The sequence below is a fragment of the Lemur catta genome, chromosome 17 (genome assembly GCF_020740605.2).
Source record: "Lemur catta isolate mLemCat1 chromosome 17, mLemCat1.pri, whole genome shotgun sequence".
Classification (NCBI taxonomy): domain Eukaryota; kingdom Metazoa; phylum Chordata; class Mammalia; order Primates; family Lemuridae; genus Lemur; species Lemur catta.
In genome coordinates, this window is record NC_059144.1 from 5298164 (window position 1) to 5325686 (window position 27523).

The following is a 27523-nucleotide window of genomic DNA, read 5'->3' on the forward strand; positions in this document are numbered from 1 at the left end:
GCCTCCGTTCCCTCCGGGAAGCTGTTCCCTGTCCATTAAACCGTGGGCCCACGTCGGAGGCTCCCCCGTTCCAGGGGCTGAGGCTATTCGGGGACGCCTGAATTCCTCTCACCCCTTTCCGTGCCGGCACTCTAGTCTCGGGCGGAGACGTCCCCCCAGGCTTTTGCTGCCTCTGTAGCCATGAAGCTGTTCCTGGCTGTTTCCCCATCCGGGTTGAGGTGACATGGGTGACCAAAATTCCCCGCGAGACGCCCCTGGGGTGTCTGCTGGCCAATCTGAAGGCCCTGGATTTAGACATCTGGCCCAAGCATTTCATTCTTTACTGCAATACTGCCTGGCCAATGTATAAATTGGACAATGGCTCCCAATGGCCTGAAAATGGGACTTTCAGTTTTCAATATTCTGCAAGACCTTGATAACTTTTGTCGCAGGAATGACAAATGGTTGGAGATCCCGTATGTCCAAGCCTTTTTCTGTTTGCGCTCCCGTCCTTCTCTCTGTCTGACCTGCCACCCCCCACACAAGTCCTCCTTATACTAGGTCCCCCACCCCCCTCTGCCTCTTCTCCCTCTAACTCTCCACCGGGCGTCTCTTCAGACGCCCCTTCTGCTTTCTCCGATCCACCCGACTCTCTCAGCCCTCCCCCCACCGGACCTCCACCGTACCCACAGGCGCCCGCCCGTCCTCCCACACCGCCCAGCCGCCGCCGTCTCCCGTCAGCCGGCACACCCGCTCCCACCAAACCCCTCGGGCCAGCCCCTCCTCTGTCCGTTACGGGAGGTGGCAGGCGCCGAAGGGCTTGTGCGGGTACATGCTCCCTTCTCCCTTTCTGACCTTTCTCAGATTGAAAAGCGCCTAGGTTCATTTCCTAATGACCCTACAGCCTACACCAAAAAATTCCATTACTTGACATAGACATATGACCTTACCTGGCATGATATTTTTGTTATACTATCCTCTGCCCTTACTACTGATAAAAAAGGAGTGTGTCTGGGCAGCAGAGGGACCACCTGTTGCAGTGTGTCCTTGCTGGTCTCCAGGCCCCCGCCCACCGTGCTGTAAATTATGACAAACTCAGGAAAATCACTCAAAAGGCAGATAAAAACCCTGCGGCCTTTCTCAGCAGCCTTACAGACGCCCTTATCCAATATGCCCGCCTAGATCCTACCTCCCCCGCGGGGACTACTGTCCTTGCAACTCACTTTATTATTCAGTCCTCCCCTGACATCAGAAAGAAACTCAAAAAAGGCAGAGGAGGGCCCTCTGACCCCTATCCGAGACCTGGTGAATATGACATTTACAATCTTTAATTCCCGAGATGAACAGGCAGAGGCCCAAAGGGAGGCCTGTGTCCGCCAAAAGGCACACCTGCAGGCCCGAGCCTTGGTTGCAGCCCTGAGGCCTGGGGGACCCGCGAAATCATCGACCTCGTCTAAGGCAACCAGCTGCGCTCCACCAGGCACCTGCTTCAAGTGCGGTAAGGAGGCCACTGGGCCAAGCGGTGCCCGCAGCCACGTCGACCCACCAAGCCTTGCCGGACATGTAGTCAAGAGGGACACTGGAAAAGTGACTGCCCCTTGGGACAGAAATCCGGAGGGTCAGTCCTTCCATCCCTAGACCTGCCAATGGCAGCTTTGGGTCTGGCTGCTGAAGACTGAAGAGGCCCCGACTTGGTGACCCTGATCACCCTCACCGAGCCCAGGGTAACAATCAGGGTAGCGGGTAAGACAGTCCTTTCTGCTTGACACGGGGGCTACCTACTCTGTCCTGCCTTCCTTTTCAGGCCCTACTTATCCTTCCCAGGTGTTGGTCATGGGTATTGACGGCAATCCCTCTCGACCCCCACCACCGGTCCCCTTTGTCTAATAGATGACCGTCCCATCACCCATTCCTTCCTTATCATGCCCTCCTGTCCTGCTCCACTATTGGGAAGGGACTTGTTAACCAAATTGGGCACCACCCTCCACTTTACCTCCGGAACCTCAGCCCTACTTCTCTTATCTCTCTCTCCAGATTCCTCAGCTCCGGCCACAGCCTCTTCCGCTTTACCGAGTCCTACATACCCCCTCCCACCAGAACTCGTAGACCCCCAGGTTTGGGACACCTCCACCCCAGTGGTGGCTACACACCACACCCCCGTCCTCATTCGACTCAAAGACCCCTCATCCTTCCCTTGCCAGCCACAGTTCCCTATTTCACCAACCCACCGCAGAGGTCTGAAACCCATCATAAAACATCTTCTGCGCAAAAAACTTTTAATTCCAACCGACTCTCCCTATAACACACCCATTCTCCCAGTAAAAAAGCCAAATGGCTCCTACAGGCTAGCCCAGGACCTCAGACTCATTAATAAGGCAGTTACCCCTATACGCCCCGTGGTGCCCAATCCCTACATTTTACTCTCTCATATTCCACCCTCCACCACCCACTTTTCTGTCTTGGACCTCAAGGATGCTTTCTTTGCCATTCCTTTAGACCCAGCCAGCTACAATCTCTTTGCCTTTACGTGGGAAGATCCTGACACAAACATGTCTCAACAACTCACTTGGACTGTCCTGCCCCAGGGGTTCAGGGACAGCCCCCCACCTCTTTGGTCAGGCTCTCGCCCAAGATCTTCTTCAATACCCCTTACGACCAAACACTGCCCTCCAATATGTAGACAATTTATTACTCCAGAGCCCCTCATACTCTGACAGCCATACACAAACTGCCTCTGTACTCAACTTCCTTGCCTCTAAGGGCTACCAGATGTCCCCCTTCAAAATTCAGCTATCTAAGCCTACCATCACTTACCTTAGACTTAGTCTCACCTCGACTTCCCGTCATCTCACTGTTAATTGCCAGCAGGCCCTCCTCGACCTCCAGCCTCCCACCACTGCAAAACAAATTCTATCCTTCCTTGGGTTTACTGGTTTCTTCCGACACTAGATCCCCAACTTTTCTCTCCTTGCCAAACCCCTCTATAAGGCGACACGTAATGCCTCCACTGGCCCTCTGTTAAACCCTCAGACTGTCTGCCATGCGTTCCTAAAACTTCTCGACTCTCTCTTACAAACACCCCTAAACTCAATCTGTTAGACAAGCCACTTCCTAGAGCAGACTTAACTTTCTTTGTTAATGACAGCTCTGTCACAGGTGAGGACGACAAATGCCGGGTAGCCTATGCCATTGTCTCTGCCTCTCAGGTAATAGAAGCCTCCCGACTTCCGGAGGGCACCACCTCCCAAAAGGCAGAACTCATTGCTCTCACTCGGGCCTTACACCTAGCCCAAGGCAGGAGTGTAAATGTTTACACAGACTCCAAATATGTGTTTATGATAACTCACTGCCATGCTGCCATATGGAGAGAACGGGGCTTTCTCTCCACCAAGGGCTCCCCTTATCTCCCGTCTCCTCAAGGCCCTTCAGTTACCCACTCAGTTAGCTATCATACACTGCAAGAGACACAGGACGGACGGGTCCCCTGTCGCTAAGGGAAACAACAATGCTAATACTGTCGCCCGTAGTCTAACATCCCCAAAACATCCTAGTCCAGCTCCTCTTCTTTTCTTTTCCATTCCTTCCCTCCAGCCTCACTACACTCCAGAGGAGCATGACAGCCTCTCGCCCAAGGGGGATCAACCACCACCAAAGGGTGGGTCCTTCTGAAAGATGGCAAGCTGGCTCTCCCTAAGGCACAGGCCCTGGAACTCGTTGGCCAGGTCCACTCTTCACTTCATATTGGCACTAAGGGCCTCTCCCACTTTACAGCCTCTATTTTCACACCCTGCCCTATATTCTCTCATCAAAACTGTTTGCTCCAACTGTGACACCTGTGCCTCTGTTAACCCTCAAGGGGTCTTCAAACCCCCTGTATCCACCCACCAGATGCATGGTCACCTCCCCGGACAAGACTGGCAGGTCGACTTCACTCATATGCCACCTCACAGGCGTTCCAAATATCTTTTAACACTGGTAGATACCTTTACGGGATGGGTTGAAGCCTTTCCCACTGCCAGTGAAACTGCTGCTGTTGTTGCCTCCACTCTCATTACTGAAATTATCCCATGCTTCGGCCTTCCTTCCTCCATTCCGTCGGACAATGGCCCTGCTTTTATTTCTAAGGTTGTTCATCAGGTCTGTGAGGCTCTCGATGCCGAGTGGAAACTTCATGTTCCCTACAGGCCTCAGTCCTCAGAAAAGGTTAAAAGGGCTAACAGACTAATCAAAGACCACCTCACCAAACTCATTATTGAGACCCGCCAACCATGGCTTGACCTTTTACCCTTAGCTCTCACCCGGATCAGGGCAGCCCCTCGGCATCCAACCTACCTTAGCCCTTTCGAACTCATGTACGGCCGGCCTTTTCTCATTAACCACCATCTTCCAGCCCGGCCTCCTATCTCCCATCTCTCTCCCTCGCCAGGCAACTTCTCCGGGCCCACGCAGACAGACATCTACCTCAGCCTCCAGAGACTGACTCAGGTATCGCTCACACGGGTATACAGCCCGGCAACTCGGCACTTCCTAAACTCCTCTAAAATAATCTCTAATGTCTCCCACTGTTTCCTCTGTGCCTCCCTTCAGCGACCCCCTACTGGCCGCTGTTACCCTAAACTTTTCTAACCCCTAGAAGACTCCCTCATCGGGTCCCTCCTGCTCCACTCCGCTCACTCGCGTTCCCCTATGGGAACCTGAGCCCACAGGCCAACCTTATGTGGATCGCGTGTGCTTTCTCACCACCCTCACTGACCCCAACCTACAACTTCACGGACACTGTCTCACCAACCATACTGTGACCACGACCACCTCTTCTGCTCCGGGACAGTTCTTCTGGTACAACGGAACACTTACCCGCTACGTCAATACTTCCACCCCGGGTCCTTGTTTCCCTGTCATGGTCGTCCCTCAATTAACACTATATGCCTCAGGACTTGCAGGAGGTGCCCTGGGCCACAGTGTCATTTCTGCCCAAGACTTTGCAGATCGCCTACAGCTATCCCTGGAAACCACGTCCACGTCACTGAATTCCCTGCAGAGACAACTGACTTCTCTGGCTCAGTTTCTCCAACGCCGCCTGCAGGAATTATCCAGAGTAGCAGTAAACCAGATGCTTCTTCACCCCTACTCTCCCCTTCCAGTCACCCCTCCACCAGCAGACTCCGGCCCATAGCCCCCACTATGCCCTTCAAAAGCAGGAAGTAGCCAGAAAGACCACGATGCCCTATTATCACTAAAAGGCCGGAATGTAAGGCTGGTGGCAGGCACCCCTCCCTTCCCTAATGAAAAAGAAGCCCCTTCTATTCCTGAATACCCACCCTAAAGCTGAAACAAAGAAATTCCTTACTCCTCTTGCGGACATCTCCTGGCCAAAGAAGCTTCCATCCCCCATCCCTAAGAACCTATATAAACCCACTCAGGCTTCTGGGCGGGGCGGCTTCTCTGGTTCCCACTCCGTGGGTCCCGTGACGCTCACCCGGGTCCCTCTTTCAGGACTCGTTACCCCCACCCGGGAGCGCTCCAATAAAGCCTCTTTACTTATCCCTTTCAACTCTGCTCGTCTTTCTTTCTCTGGTGCCGGCTACTTCAAAAAAACTTTACACCTTGGATGGCGGGACCTGCTTGCTCTCTTTGGCACCCCAGATGCCAGGAGGGAGCTCTGACCTGGCTACAGTGGGGCCACCGTAAGGTCACGGCAGAGCAGAGAGGATCACGCCAAAGGCCAGGAGGTGAGGAGGAGCAGCCTGGAGAGGAGACAGGGGCAGCAGCACCCCGCAGGCATGTGGCACACGAGGGCCCCCGCCTCACCACACCCCCACGGGCTGCCTCTGACTTCACAGGAAGTTAACGAGAGTAGAGGCTGAAACCCCCACCGGAGAAAGGCTGGGCCAGCCTGCCGGTGGCCAAGAGCCCAGGGAGCCGGGTCCCCAGGCCTCTCCAGCCAACAGCCCATGGCAACCCCAAGGACACACGCGGCCCCCACCCTGTCCTCCCACAAACCACACGTGCTGGGGGCCGGTGGCTGCAACCCTGAGGCAGGGGCCATCCAGTCCTCAGACTGGTAGAGGTTGGGGGATGGGCACAACCAGGGGTCTGGCCGGCCCCTGGGTCTGTGTAGTGACATCAGGACAGTAAAAGGCACATCCAGTGAGAGACAAACCGGGGCCCATGCACGCCCTCCACTGACGTAGGCGTCCTCAGCACCGAGACGACCTGACACCCTCCCGGTTCCCCGAATGCCGGGGGCAGGAGGGGCGGGAGGTCGGTGGGTGGGCTGCCTGGACACGCACAGGGGGCATGGAGATGCAGAGAGGCCAGCAAGGGCAAGCCCCGGCACAGCAAGTGGCTGTGGGCCTGCCTGGCGCTCTGGCACATGGCAGGTGGCCCTCGGGGAGCAGTGCTCCGGGAGGCAGGCGGCACCTGCTGATGTCAGGTAGTGCCCAGTGGTCTTTGGAAAAGGGGCCCATGCCACTCCATGAACCCTCAGTCACCTCCCCACTGGCCCCCCAAGATGCTCCTCCTGAGCCCCTTGCTGGGGACCTCTCTCGGCCCCCTCCTGTTTCCATTCTCCCCCGACACATCTGTTCCCGGGTCGCACACACAGCTGGCTTATCTACTCCCGTGTGGGGGCCTGCAGGTGTGCACCCAGAACAGCGCCCGGCCCGCGACAGGAGCCTGCACGGCAAGCAGGTGGGTGAGTGAATGAACGAAGGAGTGAGCAAGTGAGTGGAGGAGGAGGAAGGGAACCGACCCCCACCCGGGGACAGGGCTCAGGGGCAGCGGGGAGGCTGCCAGGGAGAGCCCAGCAGGGGACGGTGGGAGGAGGCTCCAGGGCTGCCAGGGTGAGCTCGGGCAGGACCGTACATATTTGGTGTCTGTGCCCAAGAGTGACATCCACGTCTGCCAGCCATATGACACTCATGTTGGTTGAGACATCTGCGAGTGATGTCCATGTGTGATACCCATGTGACACCTGTGTTGAGACATCTGTGCAGTGTCCATTTGTGACATCCATGCGTGCCCGTGTGACATTCATGCATTGAGATGTGTGTGACATGCATGTGTAAGGAGCACGCCTGGTATTCCCCTGGCCCCCACCCCATTGTCCATCCTCAGTCCTGTTCTGGGGACTTGGGGGCAACTCCTGCAGCCACAACCCACCCGGGCCTCATCTTCTGAGCATGAGCTGAGGGGCAGTGGCAGCGGGCGCCAGGCTGAGCCACGTGTGCTGAGCCGGGGCTGCCTAACGCACCTAGTCCAATGATGCCCAAGGTCTCCCCACGGATCCTGGCAGCTCCGGAAGCCACTTCACGGATCTGCTCGACGCTCTGGACGCGAGTGCCTTCCCGCAGCGCCTGGTGCAGCCAGGTGGTCCTCCGGTACAGGTTCAGGATGTGGCACATGGTCGAGTCGGCCGTCTCCTCCACAGATGCTGCCGGCACATTGCAGACGGCGATGCCTGTGGGCACAGGACACGCACGGCGGTCACCACACGCTGGGCCCCCGACCTCCGGGATGAGCACCCAGGGCCGCCAGTGCTGGGGCTGGTCTTCTGTGTGATCCTCCACCAGTGAGAAGCCAAAGGACACATCCCCATAGCCACCCCAGGAGGCCACGAAACAAACATGTGTCACTCAGACTTGGTGGCAAAGCAGAGTGACTGACCCAGCCCTGTATGCATCAGGGTTGGGCCCATGTCCACTCCTAGTACACTTCATAGCACACACACAGTGACCACCCAGTGTGCAGACGGGGCTAGGGGACAGGCAGGGAGGCTGCCCTGACCACCCTGCCAAACACGGCTTTGGGAGCTAGGGACATGCAGGTGACCAAGCAGAAGCTGACATGCCCCCCAATTCCTCCCACCTGGACCTCCTGGTGCCCCACCCTCTTGAGGAGTCACTGTCTACCTTCCCAGGATGCCCTAGGCCAGGTGGGGCCACTGCTGTGCCCTGAGCAGAAACTCCAGGCACCTGGAGGTGAAGGTGAAGCTGTCTTGCTCCTGCTCCATCCCAGCCATGGTGCTGCTTCTCCCGACAGCTGGGCCCAGTGTGCCCAGCGTGTCCGTGTGGACCCCTCCCTGTCCCAGGGCCGACCTTTCCCCTTTCAACCCCACCTCTCCCCTGGGCCCAGGCACCTCTCTGCCCTCGTCCTCACTTGCCCTGCCCCAGGGTGCCCTCCTGGTGATGAGGTGCCAGGAGGCCAGGACGGGCCATATTGTCCTGTGAACCGTCCCATGTGCCAGGGTGGAGCCTGCCATGGGGGAGGACCCAGCCGTGCATGTGGCCCATGGAATCTGGGATCAAAACTGCCACCGAGGGTGGACCTGGTCCCAGGACTTCAGACCTCTGCTGGCCAAGCCTTGAAGAGATGAGGCACCAGGCTGTCCTGGCTCAGGACAGAGGCCTGGCCTGTGAAGCCACACGGATACAGAGGTGGCACGTAGTGGGGGACCCCGGTGCAAAAGGCACCGAGTCTGCCACCCAACGCCACGGCCCTCCCTGGGATGCTGCCTGCAGATCACGGTGGGGACAGGGCCAGCATGAGGCTTCAGTGGTGCCAGCCAGCATGGGCAGGCAGCTGGTGCAGGCGCGAAAGAATCCCCAGAACGAAGGGGTGACTTCCAGCACCACCTGCGCTTCCCACAGAAACGAGATGGTCTGACCTAGCAACACCTTAAGCTGCATCCTAGCGAAAGAGAGCAAAGCCAGACACTAGAGACGCGTGTGGCAACCGTGGGCCCTCAAAGAGCACGGCCCCACCCCAGCAGCCTGTTACCAGCTAAAAGGAACAGAAAGGAGGCTGAGCAGAACAGGGTGTCACAGCAAACAGCAGGCCATACTCAACGTGGGACGGCTAAGCACTGCTTTGCTGTTCGATTCAGTGTGCACGCACGAGGACGGTGCGTGTGCACTGCGTGTGCTGTGTGCCTGCACGTGTGCGTGTCTCAGGGTACCACACGCTGCCTTCCCCACTGTCTTGAGAACAGAGACCCATGAACCCCTAACAGGGATGTGCTGGCAGCCCTGCCCCTCACCCTAGGGCCAAGCAAGGGGCCAGATGGATCGAGTGCTGCCCAAAAGACACAGGACCAGTGCCCCAGGGCACGGCTTTCTGAGAAAAGCTGCCGCCACCTCACCCCTGCCCCAGATGGGAACTGCAAACTACCTTCAGCCAATGAGGAAGCCTGCAACGGGATTCTTGTCATAAAGCAGAACCTCAACAGATGAAGCCAAACATGACAGGGTCCCACCATGGAGACACAGCCCGGACGCTTCAGGCAGAGAAAGCCCCGGAACCCCCCTACCTAAGTCTCCGGCCGACTTGATGTCGATGTTGTCAAAACCACTGCCAATCCGGACAATTATTCGGAGGGCTTTGAACTTCTCCAGGTCCTCTCTGGTCAGCGTGATGGTGTGGTACATCAGGGCCCCCACAGCCTCATTCAGGACCTGGAGCAGGGAGAAAACACAGCGCTGAGCGCAGGGCCAGTCCGCAGCCCCCGACGCCGCACTGGCTCAGGCTGGGCCGCGCCCACACTGAGAAACTAGCCTGTTGCCCTCAGGCTCTAGCACCCCAAGAACCAACCCTGACCCTAGGGGTGGGCCGTGTGTATACCTCCCCCAGGGCCGCCCCTGAGGTTCTGGCACCTTCCATGCAGCCTCTACCACGGCGTGCGCTTGCAGGCCCTCCCTGCTCAGCAACTGCCAGGCCTAAGCCAGTCTCCTTCAGCTTTGGCACCTGGGCGCACCCCACTGACATCTGCTCAGCCTCACCCCCAAAAGATGAGGACACAGGAGCAACCCAGCCACAAGGACACCCCAGTCAGGAGGACAAAACCACAGAAGTACAAACGTGGCCCCAAGACCCCCGACGGCCCTCTTAGAAACATTGGCCCAGATGAGACATGAGGCCCGAGGCCTGGTGATACCGGAGGTCCCAGGGCTCAGGTGCAAGGCCCGAGGTCCGGTGACACCAGATGTCCCAGAGCACGGGGCACAGGCACACACAGCACAGCCAGCGTGTACAGCCTAGTTCTCAAGACCACTGCATTTCTTGTTTCCAGTTTCCACAGGAGACTGCACCAGGGCTGCGCCGGCCTCCCCGCCCCATCCCAGGCTGGTTGCCATGTGGTCACAGCTGCCTCTGCCCCACCAAGGGCCAGTGGCTCCTGGGGGGCCCATGTCCCAGTGGGGAGTGAGGAAGGGGGCACAGGCTACCCACCAGACCTCAAGTGGTCTCACAGGTAGAGGAAGAGTCCCATGGAGGGTGGTGCACAGCTGTGCCCCATGCACACAGGCTCTGGAGGGGACACTCTGCAGGGATGGGCCCCAAGTCCACGCTGTGCCCACGTGCGCATATGGGAATCCTGGGGCCTGGAGCCCGGAGGCGCTGACTGCCCGCCTGTCCCCTCTCGCTCAGCTGGACACAATCCATCCCTTTGAGGCTGGCACGGCCGCCCTTCCCTCCTCCTGGCTGTCAGGGGCCACACGGACCAGGCCATGCAGGGTCTAGGCAACAAAGCAGGGAGCCTGGGTCTGTGGCCACCAGCCAGCCAGGACATTCTCCGTAAGGAAGGGAAGGCTGGGCATTGCCAGAGTCCACCCCTGCACTAGAAGAGCTGCAACTCTCCGCTCTGGGAGGCAGGGTGTCCTCTGCAGGGACGCAGAGTCAGGCAGGTAGCTCACACTGGCTCACAGACAGGACTGACAGCTGCCCTGGCCTCCTGGGAGGACTTCAGGCCACACGGCTCAACCAGACCTAACAGGGTGAGGACACCAACATCAGAGCCAAGTCAAGAGCTCACAAGAGGGACAGGGGACTGACCAGGAGCATGTAAGCACACGGGCAGGCAGCAGGCAGCTGGTGCACAGCCAGGCAGCGGGGGCGAGGCTGGACCAGGCCACCCTGGGCTGTGTGGCCTGGAGACAGGGTGACCACAATGTCGGGGAGGGGACACCCTGGGCACCTCAGCAGCAGGCGGAGGGGCCAGTGACTTGTAGGTGATGGTCTGCTGGCGCCCACTATGGGCAAGTGGGGCTTTGCACACTAGCAGTGGGGAGAAATGGACAGCTGCCAGGGAGCCCTGGAGTCGGGGACAGACTTGACCTCTGGTGGGCCCCTCACTGAGTGTGTGTGTAGGAATCCCGGCTGCAGACAGGTGGACAGACAGACCCATGCTTCCCGGGCTTGTGTGCAGGTGACAGCCTGCTTTTCACCCTGAGCGTTTAACAACGGCCATCAGCAGTCTTCAGAAACTGGACTCTTACTCGCACCACAGTATGACCCAACACAGGGTCGAGCAGGTCTCTGTGAACGTCCCTGCTGCCGGGGCCTGCAGGTTGCTCCCAACATTGGCGCTTCTGCGATAAAAATCTTTATTGGTAAGTTCTTAGAAATAGAAACTAGTGAGTCAGCTGGAAGTTCCCAGTGGCACTGACCAAGGTCCGTCGACCTGGTCAGCGCCAGGCACTCCAGAACCCCAGTGCGAGCTGGCATCCATTATCACAGCTTTAATAACTTGCCCACGTACATTTCTTGATAAATTTTTTTCATGTCCTTACCCTTCTTTCTACTGAATATATTTTAATAACATAGTACTGGGTGAAGAAGTTCTCAGAGCAGGAATTTGAACACTACTCAGAGACCCCAATACCACAGCCCTGCCACATACCAGGCTGGCCTGTGCTCCACTGCAGGACAAAGGCCACTGGAGCATGGGCTCTGTCACCCGGCAGCTGTGCTGTCCAGAGGTCTGCAGGCCAGGACACCTCGGCTACTTCATCAGCCTCCAGGTCCATCCCCCTTGCAGGTCCCCTATGTTCCCCTTCATAGTTATAAAGTGGCTGCTCCAGCCCCAGGTATTGCATCAACTTCCCAGAGAGTAAGTCTGTAAAACACAGGTGCAGCCAGGTGTGTCCCCTTAGGTCACGAACCAGTAGCCTCCCAGAAACCACCCTCCACCAGTTGTGTGGCCAGGCTGGTGGCCTGACCCCTCTGCTCAACTCCAGCACGGGGGAACCAGGTCCCACCCCCGCAGAATGCTCACAGCAGGCCTGGAGAAGGCCCAATGAGGGTCAGTTGCCACTTGGCTGGAAACAAACCCCTAGATGGTCCCAGTGGCAGCAGTTTCTGAGTGAACGCACTGGCCAACCACTCCAAACCAACGCTGGAGTTTGGCTGGTCAAGATGTCCCTGGGCAGGCCGGGCCGGGGCCCCGCGCACGCACCTCCTGCCCTGTGGAAAGCACGTGGCAGGTGCAGCTCCACAAGCCGCCGCCCTGCCTGTACTGCCCGCTCCTGCACTGTCCTTATCTTGCCAGACATGTGCACGGGTGCGGCTTATTCTCTGAAACTGCTGCTCACATGTCGGGATGTGTCTTCATGACAGTGGAGCTGGGCTGAAGACTCCGCATGCTTCAGATTTTCACAGAAACTGTCAATGCACCATCCAAAAACAACCTGGCAGTGGCAGCTTCTGCCTGTCACGAGAAATGCGCTCGGGCTGCACCGTGGCTGGCGCAGGCCTTACCCGGCTCTGACCTGGGGGTGACTTCTGCACCCGCAGTACCAGGGAAGGGGCATGCTTAGCGGAGAGCACTGTTCGTACCTGAATACCACCTCCCTCGCCTGTTTTCTGTTGTGATTTTTCTTTTTCCTATTTATTGGCGAGAGTCTTTCAATATTTTAGATATTAACCTTTAGGTTGTTACGCAAATTGAAAATACCCAATCCCCACCGCTCACTTGTTTTTATTGCTTTAATATAGCTATTTTTCTACATCATTGTTTCTAATTGTCATTTAATCAGACTGACCTTTCCTTTCCAGTGCCACGTTTTCCATATAACTTATCATATCTTGTGTTTTGTTATGATCTCAAGGTAGTAAACCCACTCTCCTTGAAATCTCTCCTCATACTTTCAGCACTTTGCCAAACGCGTGGCTGGCCGTCCAGACAGAGCGCTGCAGCCTGAGGTGGCTGTCTCCCCACAGCCATCCCAGCGGCCCCAGCAGGCGGGCTGTTTCTGGCCCTGTCCTGTCCACTGTGGCACTGACACTGCCTGACAGCTCCTCCTCGGGGTCTGGACGCACCTTGAGGCTCGGGTGGGCGCAGCAGCCTGCTGGGCCAGGGGCCTCCACACGGTGACAGGTCTCTGTCCTCTTGGCTTATGCCTCGGTGCTGAGGTCAGAGCGATGGCAGCCCGTCTCTATGCCGGCCACCACCACCGGGGACCGTCTTCCACCCTACCACTCCTGCACCACCAGTTGCATGTTTTTCCTGGATTCGTACATTCCACTGCCTGTATCTGCAGCACCCCTACACAGCAGGGACCTTCCGGTCCCCCAGGCCGTCCCACCCCACCCTGGCCTGCAGAGGCTTCCAGCTCCCCCCAGGTCCCTTCGCCTCCTTAGAAGCCGCTTCCCAGAAAGGCCCTGCAGCCCCACCTGCACCGGCCCCGAGGCGGAAGCACCGTTTCTGGTCCCCAGGCCTCCCTTCCCAGCTGCCTGGCAGTCCGATCAGATGGGCAATCCCGGGCTGAGCGTGGTTTTCCTACAGAAGTTCTGAAGCTGGCACTGTGGGCCGGGCAGTCCGGTCTCCCCGTCCTGAACAGCACAGCATCTCGCATGCCCTCTGACGTTCTTCCCAGCACTGTGGCAAGAAAGCTGAAATCCCCACTTCGCTCTGGAGTGTTTCCTCGTCATGTTGTTGCATTAAGAACATCACCTTCTGTCCTACAGCACCCAGATAACACCCGACATCCAACCAGCTGTGAGGGAAGTTTCTGCTCCCAGTAGCAGAAATTCCTGCATATTAGGGACCCATTTCCCTCCCACACCAGTGCCTGGAGATATCTCCACAGCCGTTGTGGTCCCAGGCTCCTGCCTCGCTGTCCCCATCCCCACAGTCCAGGGCAGCTGCCCAGGCTCCACCCATCACATCAGGTTTCCAGTCTTCAGAGAGAAGGAAGAGGGATCCGCACACAAAACTTCTGCTTACCTCTCCCTTCTTGGAACTTAGTCACTTGGCCACACCTAGTGGTAAGAAAGCTTGGGAAACAAAGTCCCTACTCAGGACTACGTGCTCTGGAGACACGGGGACTCGAGGGTGTGGCCGAGACCAGGAGACTCCGGCATGGAGCTCCCAGGAGGCCTTTCCATCTCAGTTTTCCTCATCGCTTCCAACTCTTTCCTCTGAGATTCCCTATCTCCAAGCTTCCTATTACAATTAAATTTTCACTCATATTTTTCATTTGCAAGGGCTCTTTTTAGTTCTCCGATGATTCTTTTCCGCTGCATCTGCTCTGTACAACGAGGCGTTACTGCACCTCTCTCCACGATACGAATGAGCAGTTCTTAACGTTTCTTTCAGTCAAAGAATAAAACAGGATGCCATCTGCCTGTCAGGTAGGGACAGTTTGCTGTCCCTCTGAGGCCCCGCCCCTGCCCTCATCCCCCAGCCAGGGTCTCTGTCCACTTATTTATTTGCATCTTACATGGACACAGAGACAGAGCCTCACTCTGTCACCTCAGCTGGAGTGCGGTGGCATCATCATAGCTCACTGCAGCCGCAAACTCCTGGCTCCAGAGACCCTCCTGCCTCGGCCTCCAGAGTAGCTGGGACTATAGGGCTGTGCCACCATGCCCAGCCTAAGGCAGTTTTGACACATTATAATTTTAGAAGAAAACATCTGCTTTATTTTAGTTTTCAAATTTATTGGCAAAACTTCAGTATTGCTTATGATTTTGAAAATTTTCTATCTGTATGTCTTTTTCATTTCGTATATTGTTTTTAGTTTGAAATCGTTTAAGATTCACAAGAGGTTGCCGAAATAGTCCAGAGGGCTCCTGCGTACTGGCTCCACTCCCCGCAGGGACCTCATCCACAACCAGGTCACCGTTCAAACTCAACACCAGTGCCCCATGAAGGCTCAGTTATGCGCCTTGCTCGGTTTCTCCGTTTTTCCCTCGCGTGCGTGTGCATGTACCAGCCTCTGTAACTTATCACACATTGATCTGAGTAGCCGCCACTATGGCAGGACACAGAACTGTCCCAAGACCACACAGAGGCACTGCCCGTTAACTTTTCCGAGCCCCCCCGCTTCCCTCAACCCACCCCGGCAACTGCTTCCCAACACTGTCACCTCCTTACTCAAGAATGAAGGGAATGAAACACGACCTAACCCTTCGAAATTAGTCTTTTTCACTGGCAGAACGCCACGGAGACCCACCCAACGCGCTGCAAGTATCAAGTTTGTTCCTTTCCTTGCTAAGTAGGATTCCACAGCATCTGCTGTGAACCACCACGTGCAGGTTTGTGCAGACGTGAGTGCCACTTCCCTAGGAGCATGGCCGCCGGGTCGTATTGTGAGTGCTCGTTTAACCCTGAAAGAAACTGCCAAAGTCCTTCCAGAGCAGCGGCTGTCCCAGTGGAGGTGCCCAACAGACTCACTGCATGTCTTCTTCCGTCACTTTCGGAGACCCACTACCTCGATCTCACCACATTTCGCTTCCTGGCCCCTTCCCACCCTTGTTCCCCCTCAGGTTTCCGTGAAAGCTGCCTGCTCCTGACCACGCCCTCCTCCCAGCCCTCCGTCCCTCTGTCCCCCTGCCATGTCTGGACTGAGACTCCTCCCCGCCCTCCTGTCTGCTGATGCCCAAATGGCTATGAAATCTGCCCCACAAGTCCTACTTCTGGCTTTGGCAATTTGTAATTACATCTTGTAATTTTTCCTCCTCTAGATCTGCTACGTTACTTTGTAGAGTTACCAGCTTTCATCTCTCCGGCTGTGGTGTCAGCAGTCGTCCCGAGGCGGCAGCTGGAGCCCCTGGCAGTCGTGCTGGCCTGTCTGCTCCTGCGAGGCTTGGCTCACGGCGTCCTCTCTCCTTGCCTGCCTGGTTACCTGTGACTGCATGTGCCCCCACTGCATCTTCCTCTACAGAGGGCTGTCCCTGCCAGGCACCTGGGGCACAGCAGTGCGGGGTCACCCATGATCCAAGCTCCAGGTCTGATTCAGGTGCTAACAGGCTGCTGCAGCATGAGCCAGCGTATGTCTGAGTCTGGCTCCCGACTCCAGGGTGTGTTCCCAGGGGGCTTCCTCCTCCACCAGCCCATGACGCTGCCAAAAGCAGAACGTAGCCTCTGAGTTGCTTCTTCTAGAACAGCAAATAGCCCAGGCCCAAGTGGGCGTGGCCTGTTCATTCCCACAGGTTCTGGGCCTCTCTTGGTGGCAGCCTGCGACTGGTCCTGTTCTGTCGGCTCTTCGTGGCTTGTTAGCTTTTTAAAGAACTTTGCCCGCCTTCTTCATCTGCCATCAGTGGAAAGGCTGTTCCCGAATCACTGGGCCATGACTACCAGTAGTGCAGACTGGCCTATTTCTCATCATTGGGGAGCCCTGGAGATCCCCAACCAGACACGGAGTGTGAAAGCTGCCCAAAAGCTACCCAGCGCACACAGGAGCCTGGGAGGTGGTGCGGCAATGCTGAGACCGCTGGGTGAAGAACAGTGCTGACTGGGCCCAGGAGGAAGCAGAGCGTTCTGGCCTCAAGCAACTTGGGCCAACATCCCAAGGATGCACTTTCTGGGAAAACATTGGCTATGAAGAAAATGAACCACGGAGCCAGCCCCAAGTCCCGCCACCACCTCCTGACAAGGCTGGGCTGACTATGGCAGGGGCTGCTCCTGTCCCTGGTGGCACTCAGACTGACCGTGGCCAGAGGCCAGCGCCACATGCATGCTCGGCCGCAGCCTGAGGACCCCCTGGCACTCTGCAACCCTCCTCACGCCCACGCGAAGGTCTGCCAGCCCAGGTGAAGGTGTGGGGTGTTACCTTCTCGTGGATCTCCTGTGTGGACTGCGCGTCACAGAAGGCCACGGTGGCCACGTCCTTCAGGATGGGCATCTCCACTGTGCAGTCCCGGCCATCAAGCAGCGCCACCAGGGGCCGTGGGTGCAGGGGCCCGTTCATGATCGGAGGTCGGACGCCTGCAAGACAGGGGCAGAAGGCTCAGCTCCTGCAGCACCGCAGCCCCGGCCAAGCCCACTACGCCGCTGCCCGCTGCCCACAGGGGCTAAAGGGCCCTCCCTGAGGACCTTCTACTCTGAATGTCCAGTCACGTGGACCTTTGTAAAAAGTAAATTAAAAATTGGTGGGAAAGACAACCTGGCCTTTGCTACAATTCACTGAGACCTGCACGGATACAGCCCGATGGCAACTGTCCCCCAGGGCAGGAGCTTGGGACCCTCAGAGACCTTGGGGCAGCTCTGAGAGGTGGGGAGCTGTGCTCCGCCCAGCTGCAGGGTCTCCCTGCGGACACGGGAATGTGCAGATCACACACAAGGGCCTTCGGGAAACACTCCAGTGTGGCTGCCCAGGCCACCTGGCGGATCCCAAGTGTGCTCCCGCAAGAGCCTTGCCTGGCACCGTTTCTGTTTGTAGATTTGAAAAGGCAAGAAACATTGCAAAGGGAGAAAAGGGTTAAACCCTGTTAAAATACACTCGGAACCCCCGACCCTCCCAGAGCAAAACATTGAGAATTATTAAAAACCAACTCTTTCTAAATGTTACACAACTAAACCTCACTCAGGATCCAGATGGAGAAATAAGGGCTTCAGGGTGTAGCACGAGCCCACCCTCCCTGTGCCAGACAGACAGCACTGTGGCCATTGTCACCCCACACCTCAGGCAGCTGGGCAGCACCGGAGCTGGGGCGGGAGCCCAGTCATCCACCCCCACCCCGAGCCTCATAGACTCGCTCCCATCCCAGAGACTGAGCAGCCCTAGGACAGCCGGCCAGCAGGAGAGGCAGTGAGAGGGCACAGGGCGACGACCAAGAAGCAGAGTGACCGAGCAGGCTCTGCCATGACCACGGTCGCAGGAGGCCCTGAGAGCTGCCCCTGGTGGCCACGCCGTACTCAGCTGGGCCTCGGGCCCTGGCCTGCCTGTGGGTGTGCAGAGTTCGGCTGGCGCCCGAGCTGTCAGCGGCTGGGGAGCGGGGAAGTGCCTCTCAGGATCACGCCAGAGGAAAGCAATGCCCTGTGAGCAGGCCCGGTGCAGCTGTGCACACAGCCGCCACCCACATGCAGCACCAGCCGCCAAGCGTGCTTCCAGGCCCGAGTGGACGCCTGCTGGAGATGGTGCGCCGGTCTCCACTGACCCCCCAAAGCTAGTATGCAGCTGGGTTTGGGTTTGAGGCTGCCAGGCCAAGGCTCCAGGCGCAGTGGGGCCCATACCCCTGTGCTGGCCGCCACACACGCCCCTTCCCCTGGGGTCAACGAGCTCCGGCTTGTCCCAGGAGAAGACGCTGGCCATTCCACCCACTCGCCTCCTCCAATGGTCAAGGTGCTGGGACCCACCCAGGTCGGCTGCTCCCCAGGTGTGGGATCTGCACAGTCGAAACGAGGAGGCGCTGGCAGCCCGTGGTTTGCCTTTCCCTCCAGTTCTCTCTAGATGGGCGCCCACCGCGGTGCAACGCTTGGTACCCTCTATGGACACGGCCAGCTGCCTCCACCACGCCAGCTGGCAGGGACACGTACACGTGCAAACATGGCTTGGTGAGGAGTTACACCTCACATTGAACGCCATGTGTTTAGCATGGAGTGCGTTTATTATTGGCATTTTTAAGTGAATTGATAAACACCTACTCTTACATTCCTCAGCTTTGGTTTCTGACGAGGCAAACGTGGACAGACATAACACATGTGTCCAGACCTCTCAGGGTCCTCAGCAGAGTGCCTGAACCCGCACCCAGGCAAGGCAGCAGACATCTCACCTGTGGACCTGGGGGCTCAACCTGGCGGGAACCCAGTGCTCAGCTTCAACCTGCAAACAACTCAGCCGCGTCAGAACTGCCTGGGGAGGACGCCCAGGTGCTGGTGTGGCCAGGGCCCAGTCCTTCATTGGAAGGAAGGGGGGGGCCCTGCAGTCCAGGGGGAGCAGACGAGAGTGCCAGGCCCCACCACGTGGTGCTTCCTACCACCACCCACAGAGCTGCCCCAGACCACCGAGCCAGGGATCTCCCAGACGACTCGCCCTTGGGCCCTTGGTGGGCTCGGGGGACATGCCCAGGGAGGTGGCCAGGCGTGACTAACCCATGCTGGACTAAGTCTCGCAGCAGCAGCACTGTAACCTAGGACTGTGTTCACTGACTCTGCACTTCCAAAGCCTGAGAACACAAAAGGGGCAAAAGGAGCAAACTCAACCACAACCTGCAGTCCTGCTCTTCCTGTTCCCTGGCCGGGTGGCAGGTGGCTGGGATTTCTCCATCTTCATCTGGGGCTCCGCAAGGCCCCAAGGCCCCACCCCTGGTCTACTACAGGCAAGACCTGGCCTCAGCACCCACCTGCACGTCTCTCTGGGGATCCTTTCTGACAGAAGCCAACAGCAGATGCTATGTGAAGGCCTAACCGAGGCTGTGCTCTGCTGACTGCTGCTGGCGGCCCACCGGAAACACAGGGAAATCCCCCTTGGGGGACAACCTGTGTCCCTGCCCAGTGCACACAAGCTGTGGCAGAGTAGGGCCTGACACCCACACAGCCAGGCCCCCCAACATTAAGGACAGTGAGGTGACACATCCCCAATGTTCCTCCTTCACACGTTCGCAGAGAGACCGCCTTCAACCTGCTCAGACTCCAGGACCCCTACCAACCTGACATTTCTTAATATGGGCTCGGTTTCCACGACCATGAATTCGACTTTTCAAAGCTTTTTATCTTCAGAATCCCCAGGCAGAACCGCGTCCTGTCTCGGAGCCTCATCCCACGTCTTTAATTGTCTCGAGCCAAAGCGCTCACGCTTCTGATCCACGGCAACCACTGAAGCCTGCGTCGGGTTCAAAGTCTTACTAAAAATCAAACACAAGAGACACATTAAAACACCATCGAGGGCCGACTAAAACTCTCAAGCTCCAGGAAACACCACCAAAAAAGTGAACGTTTTTGCTGCTCTGCTACACCCAAGGCTGCCCAATGGGACCTACCTGGAACGCAAGGGCTGCTGCCAGCCAAGGGCCCCTGGCTCCTGTCGCAGCCAGGCTAGATGTCCACCCTGCATTCGTGGTTCCAGGCCTGAGGCTGGCCCCCAAGGTCACCCGGACACAGGAACCGCTCCCGGGACTGCAGCCACCCCCATGGCCTCTGGCCCCACCCAGACCCCCCAGCATCCAAGAACCAGGAGCCGAAGGCACAGAGTGTGCAGCTGCCTAGGCTGGGGCAAGGCAACTGCAGAGGTGGGTCTGCCTGCTGATTCTGGAAGCTTCTATGCCATGTTGCCAATTCCTGGGGCTCTGTGACCAGGCAGGGATACTGGTCTTCCAAGGAGGCTGCCCGGGGCAAGGCCTCGGGATGCCAGCTCCCCAGTGTTCCACCCACACTTGCCCACCCGGGCCCTGCACTGTGCCACCTGCCATCCTGGCACACAGTATCCTGGCAACAGTCAATAGATTCTCCCAAAAACAATGCTCAGCACAGGGAGCTGAGGGCGTGGGCCATGACACCCAGACACACACAGGGCAAGGAGCACCTAGGGGCCTTCCCGTCCAGCAGGCAGCCAAGACCTGTCAGGGATACAGCTGGGAGGTTGGGGGTAGAGTGAGCGCCAATTACCTGGCCCTTGGGAGAGTTCCTGAGCTGCCCAAGTGCCTGCTTCCCAACCCTGGCACGAAGGCTCCATACAGGGGCTGACCCTAATGCAGGAGGAAGGGATCCTGCCCCCAGGCCAGGTCACATGACCTGTGCTGAGGCCTCCTGCACTGCTAGACTGCATGCCCAACACCCATACCCTGCACAAAATAGAAACTAAAAGGATAAGAGAAAACTCCATGAGTGTACCCACCCCGCCCCCAGAGCCAGCTCTGCCAGAAGACACAGCACTGCACCCTCCACATTTGTTCAGACTCATCAATATGGTTTGCTCTAACCCGGTACTGGTCAATGCTCATCAATATTCATCAATACAGCTTATTCTAGCCCACTACTGGTCAATGCTCGTCAATACTCATCAATACAGCTCACTCTAACCCACTACTGATCAATGCTCATCAATACTCACCAATACAGTTCACTCTAGGCCACTACTGGTCAGTGCTCGTCAATACTCATCAATACAGTTCACTGTAGCCCACTACTGGTCAGTGCTCATCAATATTCACCAATACTTATCAATATAGCTCACTCTAGCCCAGTACTGGTCAGTGCTCATCAATACTCATCAATACAACTCACTGTAGCCTGGTACTAGTCAGAGCTCATCAATACTAGTCAATACTCATCAATACAGCTCAGTCTAGCCCAGAACTAGTCAGTGCTCACCAATACTGCTCAATGCTCATCAGAACCCACGTTCCTCCAGCCTCCCTGGTCCCGAGAGCTCCCTTACCCCTACCATGGCCTCATCCTCTCCCTGTCCTCGCAGAAGACAAAGCACATCGCATCTCTGCTTAAGACTCTCCAACTGCATCCCCAATCCTGGGAATGAAACCAAGCTCAGTGCAGCTCCTCCCCCTGCCTGCAGCCAGACCCTCCGCCAGGACAGACCCCCCACAAGACTGTGTGGCCAGCTCCTTGGGCCACCTGCCACCCTCTCCTTGATGCCACTGCCCAGAAGGACTCCCCTACAACCGGAAGGGCCTTGCCCTGTCCCGTCCCCCTCTGGGTATTACTCTGGGCTAGAAAGCTGGCACTGGCCCAGGCAGCCTTCTCTGCTCGCAAAGCTGTTCTGCTGGCTAGTCCCCACCGAAACAGCACCTGGGCATTCATGAGCCGTCTGCTTTGGCTGCCCAGGCGTGGAGGCACGAGGACTAGGGCCTGGCTGTGCTGCCCAGGGTAGGAGCCGACCCAGAACCCTTCCGGGCCGAGATGGAGCCACCTGCTGCCTGGGGGGAACCGAGCTTTTGCAGGGAACAGGCCAGAGAAGGCGAGGGAGCCCGAGGGCAACGTGGAGCCCCTGGGCAGAGAGCACAGGGCCACGGAAAACCCCCACCAGGACAGACACCACCAATGTCACCCTGACACAGACACGGTACTTCTGGGGACAGCATCTGTGAGAACCAGGGAATCACTCCACTCCTCGGAGCACTGCAGGTCAGGGAAGACATGGAACAAAAACTGTGCTAAAAGGCACGATTTGCCACCAAGACTAATCTCCAGGGATGTCCTGGATTCGCATGTCCCCAGGCATCTATGTGCCTGTATACACAGGTACCCTGTGGGCTTTTGGACACCCCAGAACTCCCACAGGAAATGAGAACTTTGTCCTCACTGAAAGACGTGGCACGTTATTTAGAGCCATCGCACCCTCCCTGCCCTTCTAAACGGGACATCCTGAAGATGCCACAGGATGCAGAAGTCACAAAACTTAGATGTCTCACTGGAGAACAGGCCTCTGTGCCACAGATGGGCAGCGTGAGCCACGCCGGGCCTGGGGAGGCGAGGGCCACCCTGGGGAGGTTTCGGAAAGGGTCCACTGCTGTCCCAACCTCCCCCAGCCAGCCAGTCCTCACTCTGCTTCGCTGCCCACGAGGGCTGGCAGTGGTCCGTGGCTGACCAGGGCATTGTGGGATCACCCAGAGGGATGACGCGGGTTAATATTCAGCTGACGATGGGCTACCCGAGAGATTTCTGGCTTCACGGGGGAAACACCAAAGTTTCCTGGACACAGAGACCATGCACGTGTGCGGTCCGTGATGTGGCGGCACCTCAGGGATCATCCTGCCCGGGGCAGTGGTGCGCCAGCCACGGCGGCATACACTGGGGCACTCAAGGGCTGAACACGTCCACCCCACCGAGTTCTTGCCCCATGGCTGCGGATGCCCGGTGACGGTCAGGGGACCCCAAGAGAGGCGCCGGCAAGCTTTCCCTCAGGTGACACAGTTAAACAGCAGGATCAGGGTGGCACAAATGGCTGCCTCCCCCACATCCTGGACACCCTAGGCTTTGAGCCAGGCCTCAGCCCTGTCGGCACCACCAGACGAGTCCTCCCTCCCACTACAAGCACAGTAAAAACTGCAAATCTTTCTAGAAGGAGTCGCCACAGGATTATAAAACTTCACAACAAACATGCCTTTGACTTGGGCACTCCACAGGGAACATCAGACCACGGCGGCACGCAGACCTACCCGCAGACGGGTCCTCGGTGACACGCAGCGGTGCAGCTGAAACTTCCCAGCACCACTACACCAAGCTGCCGACAACTCGGTCCAGGCTACCCTGGGGCGCTGGCCACATGAGGTTCAAAGGGCAGGTGACAAACAGAGGAAAACCTGAAAAACTGCCGGGCTGCTGCAAGCTGGCTGGAATCGCACCACGGGACCCTGAGGGAGTTACTGGCTCTCTCTGAGCGTGGGGCTTTCCTCCTGCGGAGGTGGTCACTTCTGCCACAGGGGCTCCTCCAGTACACATGTATTGAGCACATACCAAGTGACAGTTTGCCAGACAATCAGTGTCCAGACAGCGGTGCCCCAGCCCCGGGCAGAGGCACATAGGCCGGCACCTCCGGTCACTCCTGAGCTGGGCCCAGGCCCACAGGCTAGGGCTTGACTCAGGACGCTCGCCAGGACCTCAGCAGAGTGGCAGGACCAGCCCCCGCAGCCCATGCACCCCAGCCAGGACTCCGCACCACTGTAGTGTCCTCAGGTTGACATGTCCAGGAGGGACATCCCCAGCCATGTACCCATCTCACAGAATTCCAGGGAACCCACGAGCCGCCCTAGTTAAGGCCGAACAGGATGAAACTGCACACTGGAGACATGACAGAGGCCCCAGAAAAGGCCAGGCAGTGGGAAGAACGTAAGAGCCCTTGAGTGGTCGGCGGAGGTGCTCATGGGAGGCCAGATGCACCCCAAGTGCATGTCCTTATAGACAACACCGTATTGAAACACGTGCCCAAAGACAGGTGGACAAGGCTGTGCCCAGAGTGAGACACGGTAGCAGCCACGTGAGCAGGGAGACCAGGGGGCAGGAGGCAGGCGGGATCCCAGCCGGAACCCACCTCCCTAACAGCCCCCAGGTCGGCAGAGCAACGCTGACAAACTTCCGGACGAAGGGCGGCTCCGAGACTGCAGCTGTCCTCAGTAACTACAGTAAACACGGCTCCTGAGCACAGTGCTGCCCCCAGTGCCCACTGTGTGCTCATGGCTTTGACCCACACATCACCACGGTTACCCCGTGTTGCAGATGGGGACACAAAGAGGGCACACCCTGACCAGGGCACAGCCAGCATCTGTGGGGCACCCACACCTGCGCTCTTGCCCACTGTGGTCACTCCTCCAGGAGCTCGGCGAGGACACTGCTCCCATGGGAGCTGGCCTGCACACAGCTCGTGGGCCCCCAGATGCCAACATGGGGCGGGGGGGGGTCCTTCTCTACACTCTCCTATATACCGAACATGTGCTCTGACGTGTTTGTACACATGGTGAACGGGGAACCCAGGGGACATGGGGGGGTGCACAAACACGGGGGCCCTGGAGGAGGAAAGGCTTGGGCCGGAGGAAGCAGACCACCCTGTGCCCCTGGCCCACCGACCATCCTGGCTCTGGGCCCCATTTACAACCTGACTCACTCACCACATTCCTGACTGTTCAGAACAGGAAAGAAGCCTGACCTCCTTCCCTCTTCCCTAGCTGGAACGTCATTTTGTCCTGAGTGACCACGAGGAAACCATCACCGTGAGAACGGGTCTGGGCCCTGGCCAGGTTGCTGGCTTCTTCAGTTTCCACACATGGCACTGGCTCCAAGGCAGCCCTCTGCAGCATGCCCAGAGGCAGAGGGCTGGGCTGGGCACTGAGTCAGAGAAACTTCTAGCCTGCAACCCTGCCCTCTCAGGTGCAGTGGTGGCCTCCTCCCTCTCACAGGCCTTCGGGGAGCCAGGAGCCTCTGGCCCTGACTTCCCAGCTAGGATGGGCACAGCCTCGAGGAGGGTGGGGTGGCCAGGAAGAGGAAGAAGCCAGAACAGCCCCTCACCCACCCGGGGGCCCCTCCCAGCCCCTCCCCTGCCCCACCCTGGAACCGCCCCTCCCAGGAGGAAGGCCCAAGCTGACATGGCAGGCTCTGCAAAATGGCCACCGGCAGGCAGAGTGGACGGCTAAGGTGCTTCCAGGGCCAGGGCCACAACTAATGCCTAACCCGGAGTCAGCAGTCCCAGGGCAGCCCAACTGAGCCTACTCCCTCCCTGGCCCTCAGCCCTCAGGCTCAGGCCCCCCAGTGCTGCATTTCCTGCCAGCAAAAGCACACAGCAAACGGGAAAAGTGCCCTGGTGACAAGCAGAACTGAGTCCAAACTCCCTCGGAATTCTCAAGGTGGGAGCCAGCGGCCCAGAGCAGAGTGCCAGTGCGGGTGCAGAGACCACGTGCAATGGCTACTTCGGGTCTCTGGCTGAGGGCCCCACCGGCTGGACCATTAAGATCTACGTATTTTTAAAAATAGACAAACAACTCAAATGGTGATCCAAGCCCTGCTACCAAAACTAAGCACAAGAACAGCCATGACAGACGGGCAGCAGAGCGCCTGCTCTTCAGGGACAACCCCCCAGTGTGAGGGCCACAACCTTCCCTCCCCGGCCACCACACAACCAGCTGCTGAGAAGGCAGATCTTTCTTTCTTTCAAAGCAAGTCATTTGGAGTTAATTTCGTGCAGTGAGCTAGGAAGCAGGTGAAACACACAGCAGCATGTGCCGCCCTCCCAGGAACGTAACCGGGAGGAACCTCGCATAAGGCTCAGAAGTCAGACTGACCACCCAGGCTGGTCTGGCTCCAGCAGGTGGACTACACAGGGATGGAGCCAGAGGTCAGCTCTCAGGGCCATGGCCAGAGATTGGGGTCCAGTGGGACGGGGGCCAGGTGGGGCTGAGGCCTAACAGAACCAAGGTGCCTGGGGCAGTCCTGGGGTCCAGTGGCGCCGGGGGTCCGCTTGGGCTAGGGGGTTTGGTTGGGGTGAGGCCGGGGGTCTGGTAGGGATGAGGGTCCGATGGGGCCGGGGTGTGGTTGGGGTGGGGCCGGAGGTCCACAGGGGTCGCCCCCAGACCCGCGGGCCCCTTTGTGTCACCTGCACGGGCCGCGGGCGGGGCGGGCGGGACATTGGCGCACGCGCACTGGCACGTCGCAGCTCGCGCATGCGCACGACCCCGACCCCGCCCGCGGCGACGCGCAGCCGCCGGCGCGCACGCGCACTCGCACACAAAGGCGGCGGCCCCGCGGGCGCGCGCTCGGCCCGCCCCTGCCCCCGCCCGCCCGCGCCCCCGCCCCGCCCCCGCCGGGCCGGAAATGCGCGCGCGCGGCCTTACCGAGAGGCAGGCCCTTGTTGAGCAAGTGCGAGCTGCCCATTGAAAGGCGCGGGCGGCCGCGGGCCCCGACGAGTCCGGCGCGCTCCGCCGCCGCGAGCCCGGCGCGTGGGGCGGCCTCGGCGCCGTCCGCTGCTCCGCCCGCCCGCCTGCGCCCGGGCGCCGCCGTGCCGAGCCGCCGCCGCGCCGCTGAGCCGCGCTCCGACCGACCGCGCGGGCGGGGACACGCGGCGGCGCGCGGCGGCGGGCGGGGCTTGCGCCGATTAGTCTCCTGTTTCCAGGCGGGAGCGCCGTGCCGGACGCACGCGGGCGGCTGAGGACGGCAGAGGGCGCCCCGCCCGGCCCGATGCGCCCTTGCGCCTCCACCCCAACGTTCTCCCTGCCGTGTCCTGCGACCCCCCACCACTGGGTCCCGTGCCTCTGCGCCCCCGCCCCAACGCGCCCCTGCGTCTCCGCCAAACCGCGATCCCTGCCGCCGCCTCTCTCGTCCCGCGCCCCACCGCGCCCCACCGTGCCCCCCGCCCCGCGCCCTTGTGACCCAACGCGCGCCCCCTGCGCCCTGCGTATGCCTTCGCCCCTTTAGACCCCACGCCGCGCCTACCGTGCCCCAAGCCCCCTGCGCCCCAACTACTTCCTGCGCCCCTGGGGGCTGCCGGCCGCCTGGGCGTGGCTGCTAGGGGTCGAGGTCCCTGGCGGGCGCAGGGCACAGCAGGTGCAAGCGGTGGTCTGCGGGCTCTGGGACCCCCGGGACGAGCTGCGGCTTGAATGGCCGAAGGCACTGAGAGGACCGAGCAGGGGCGTACCTGGGTGGGTGGGCCTCGGCAGGTAGGAGGCTGGCATGGCCCGAGGGGGCCCAGCCCGGAGGGTCCTGGGCGTCCCTGGGCAGGGATCCAGCCTGGCGCCAAGGACGAGATGACTGGGCGAGGGGGGAGATCCCGAGCCCAAACCCAGGTCCCTGGAGTGGGAAAGCTGACCTCTGCGCTGGGATTGTCAGGCTGGGAAGAGGGCAAAATAGTGGCCCCCTTAGCTTAAAAATAGCCAAAGGTAGTAGAGGATTCTCAGTCAATCTTGTCATCTGTACGTGTTTAAAAATCAAGTCACTGAGAAAGGTGGGCAGATTCAGTAAAAGATGACAGGTATCAAACGCTTTTAAACCTTGCTTAGTACCCCGGTATGGAAATACTTTCCACATTGGATCCACTCGTGCATTTGGGAAAGATGAGAGAACTAGCAAACCTCTTAGAGAACAGAAGCACAGGGGTCCCAAGGGAAA

The 27523-nt window shown here is 58.7% G+C and overlaps 1 protein-coding gene across 5 annotated transcripts in view; it reads right to left on the reverse strand.

The window, feature by feature from the left end:
* CTBP1 (C-terminal binding protein 1) overlaps positions 1-26469 on the reverse strand; it is a 38621-nt gene extending 12152 nt beyond the window's left edge. For 2 of the 5 annotated variants that reach the window (XM_045528314.1, XM_045528313.1), the window contains exons 1-4: positions 26254-26469; positions 16809-16963; positions 9287-9431; positions 7232-7438 (exon numbers count right to left, since the gene is read on the reverse strand). In XM_045528314.1, the coding sequence (XP_045384270.1) occupies positions 7232-7438; positions 9287-9431; positions 16809-16963; positions 26254-26293 (547 nt within the window). In that variant the 5' untranslated portion in view covers positions 26294-26469. Of the gene's footprint in view, positions 1-7231; positions 7439-9286; positions 9432-16808; positions 16964-19626; positions 19822-19956; positions 20030-24537; positions 24853-26253 lie in introns of those variants that run through there. The other 3 variants (XM_045528315.1, XM_045528317.1, XM_045528316.1) reach the window with 3 other exon arrangements.
* Between the last annotated feature and the right edge of the window lie 1054 nt (positions 26470-27523).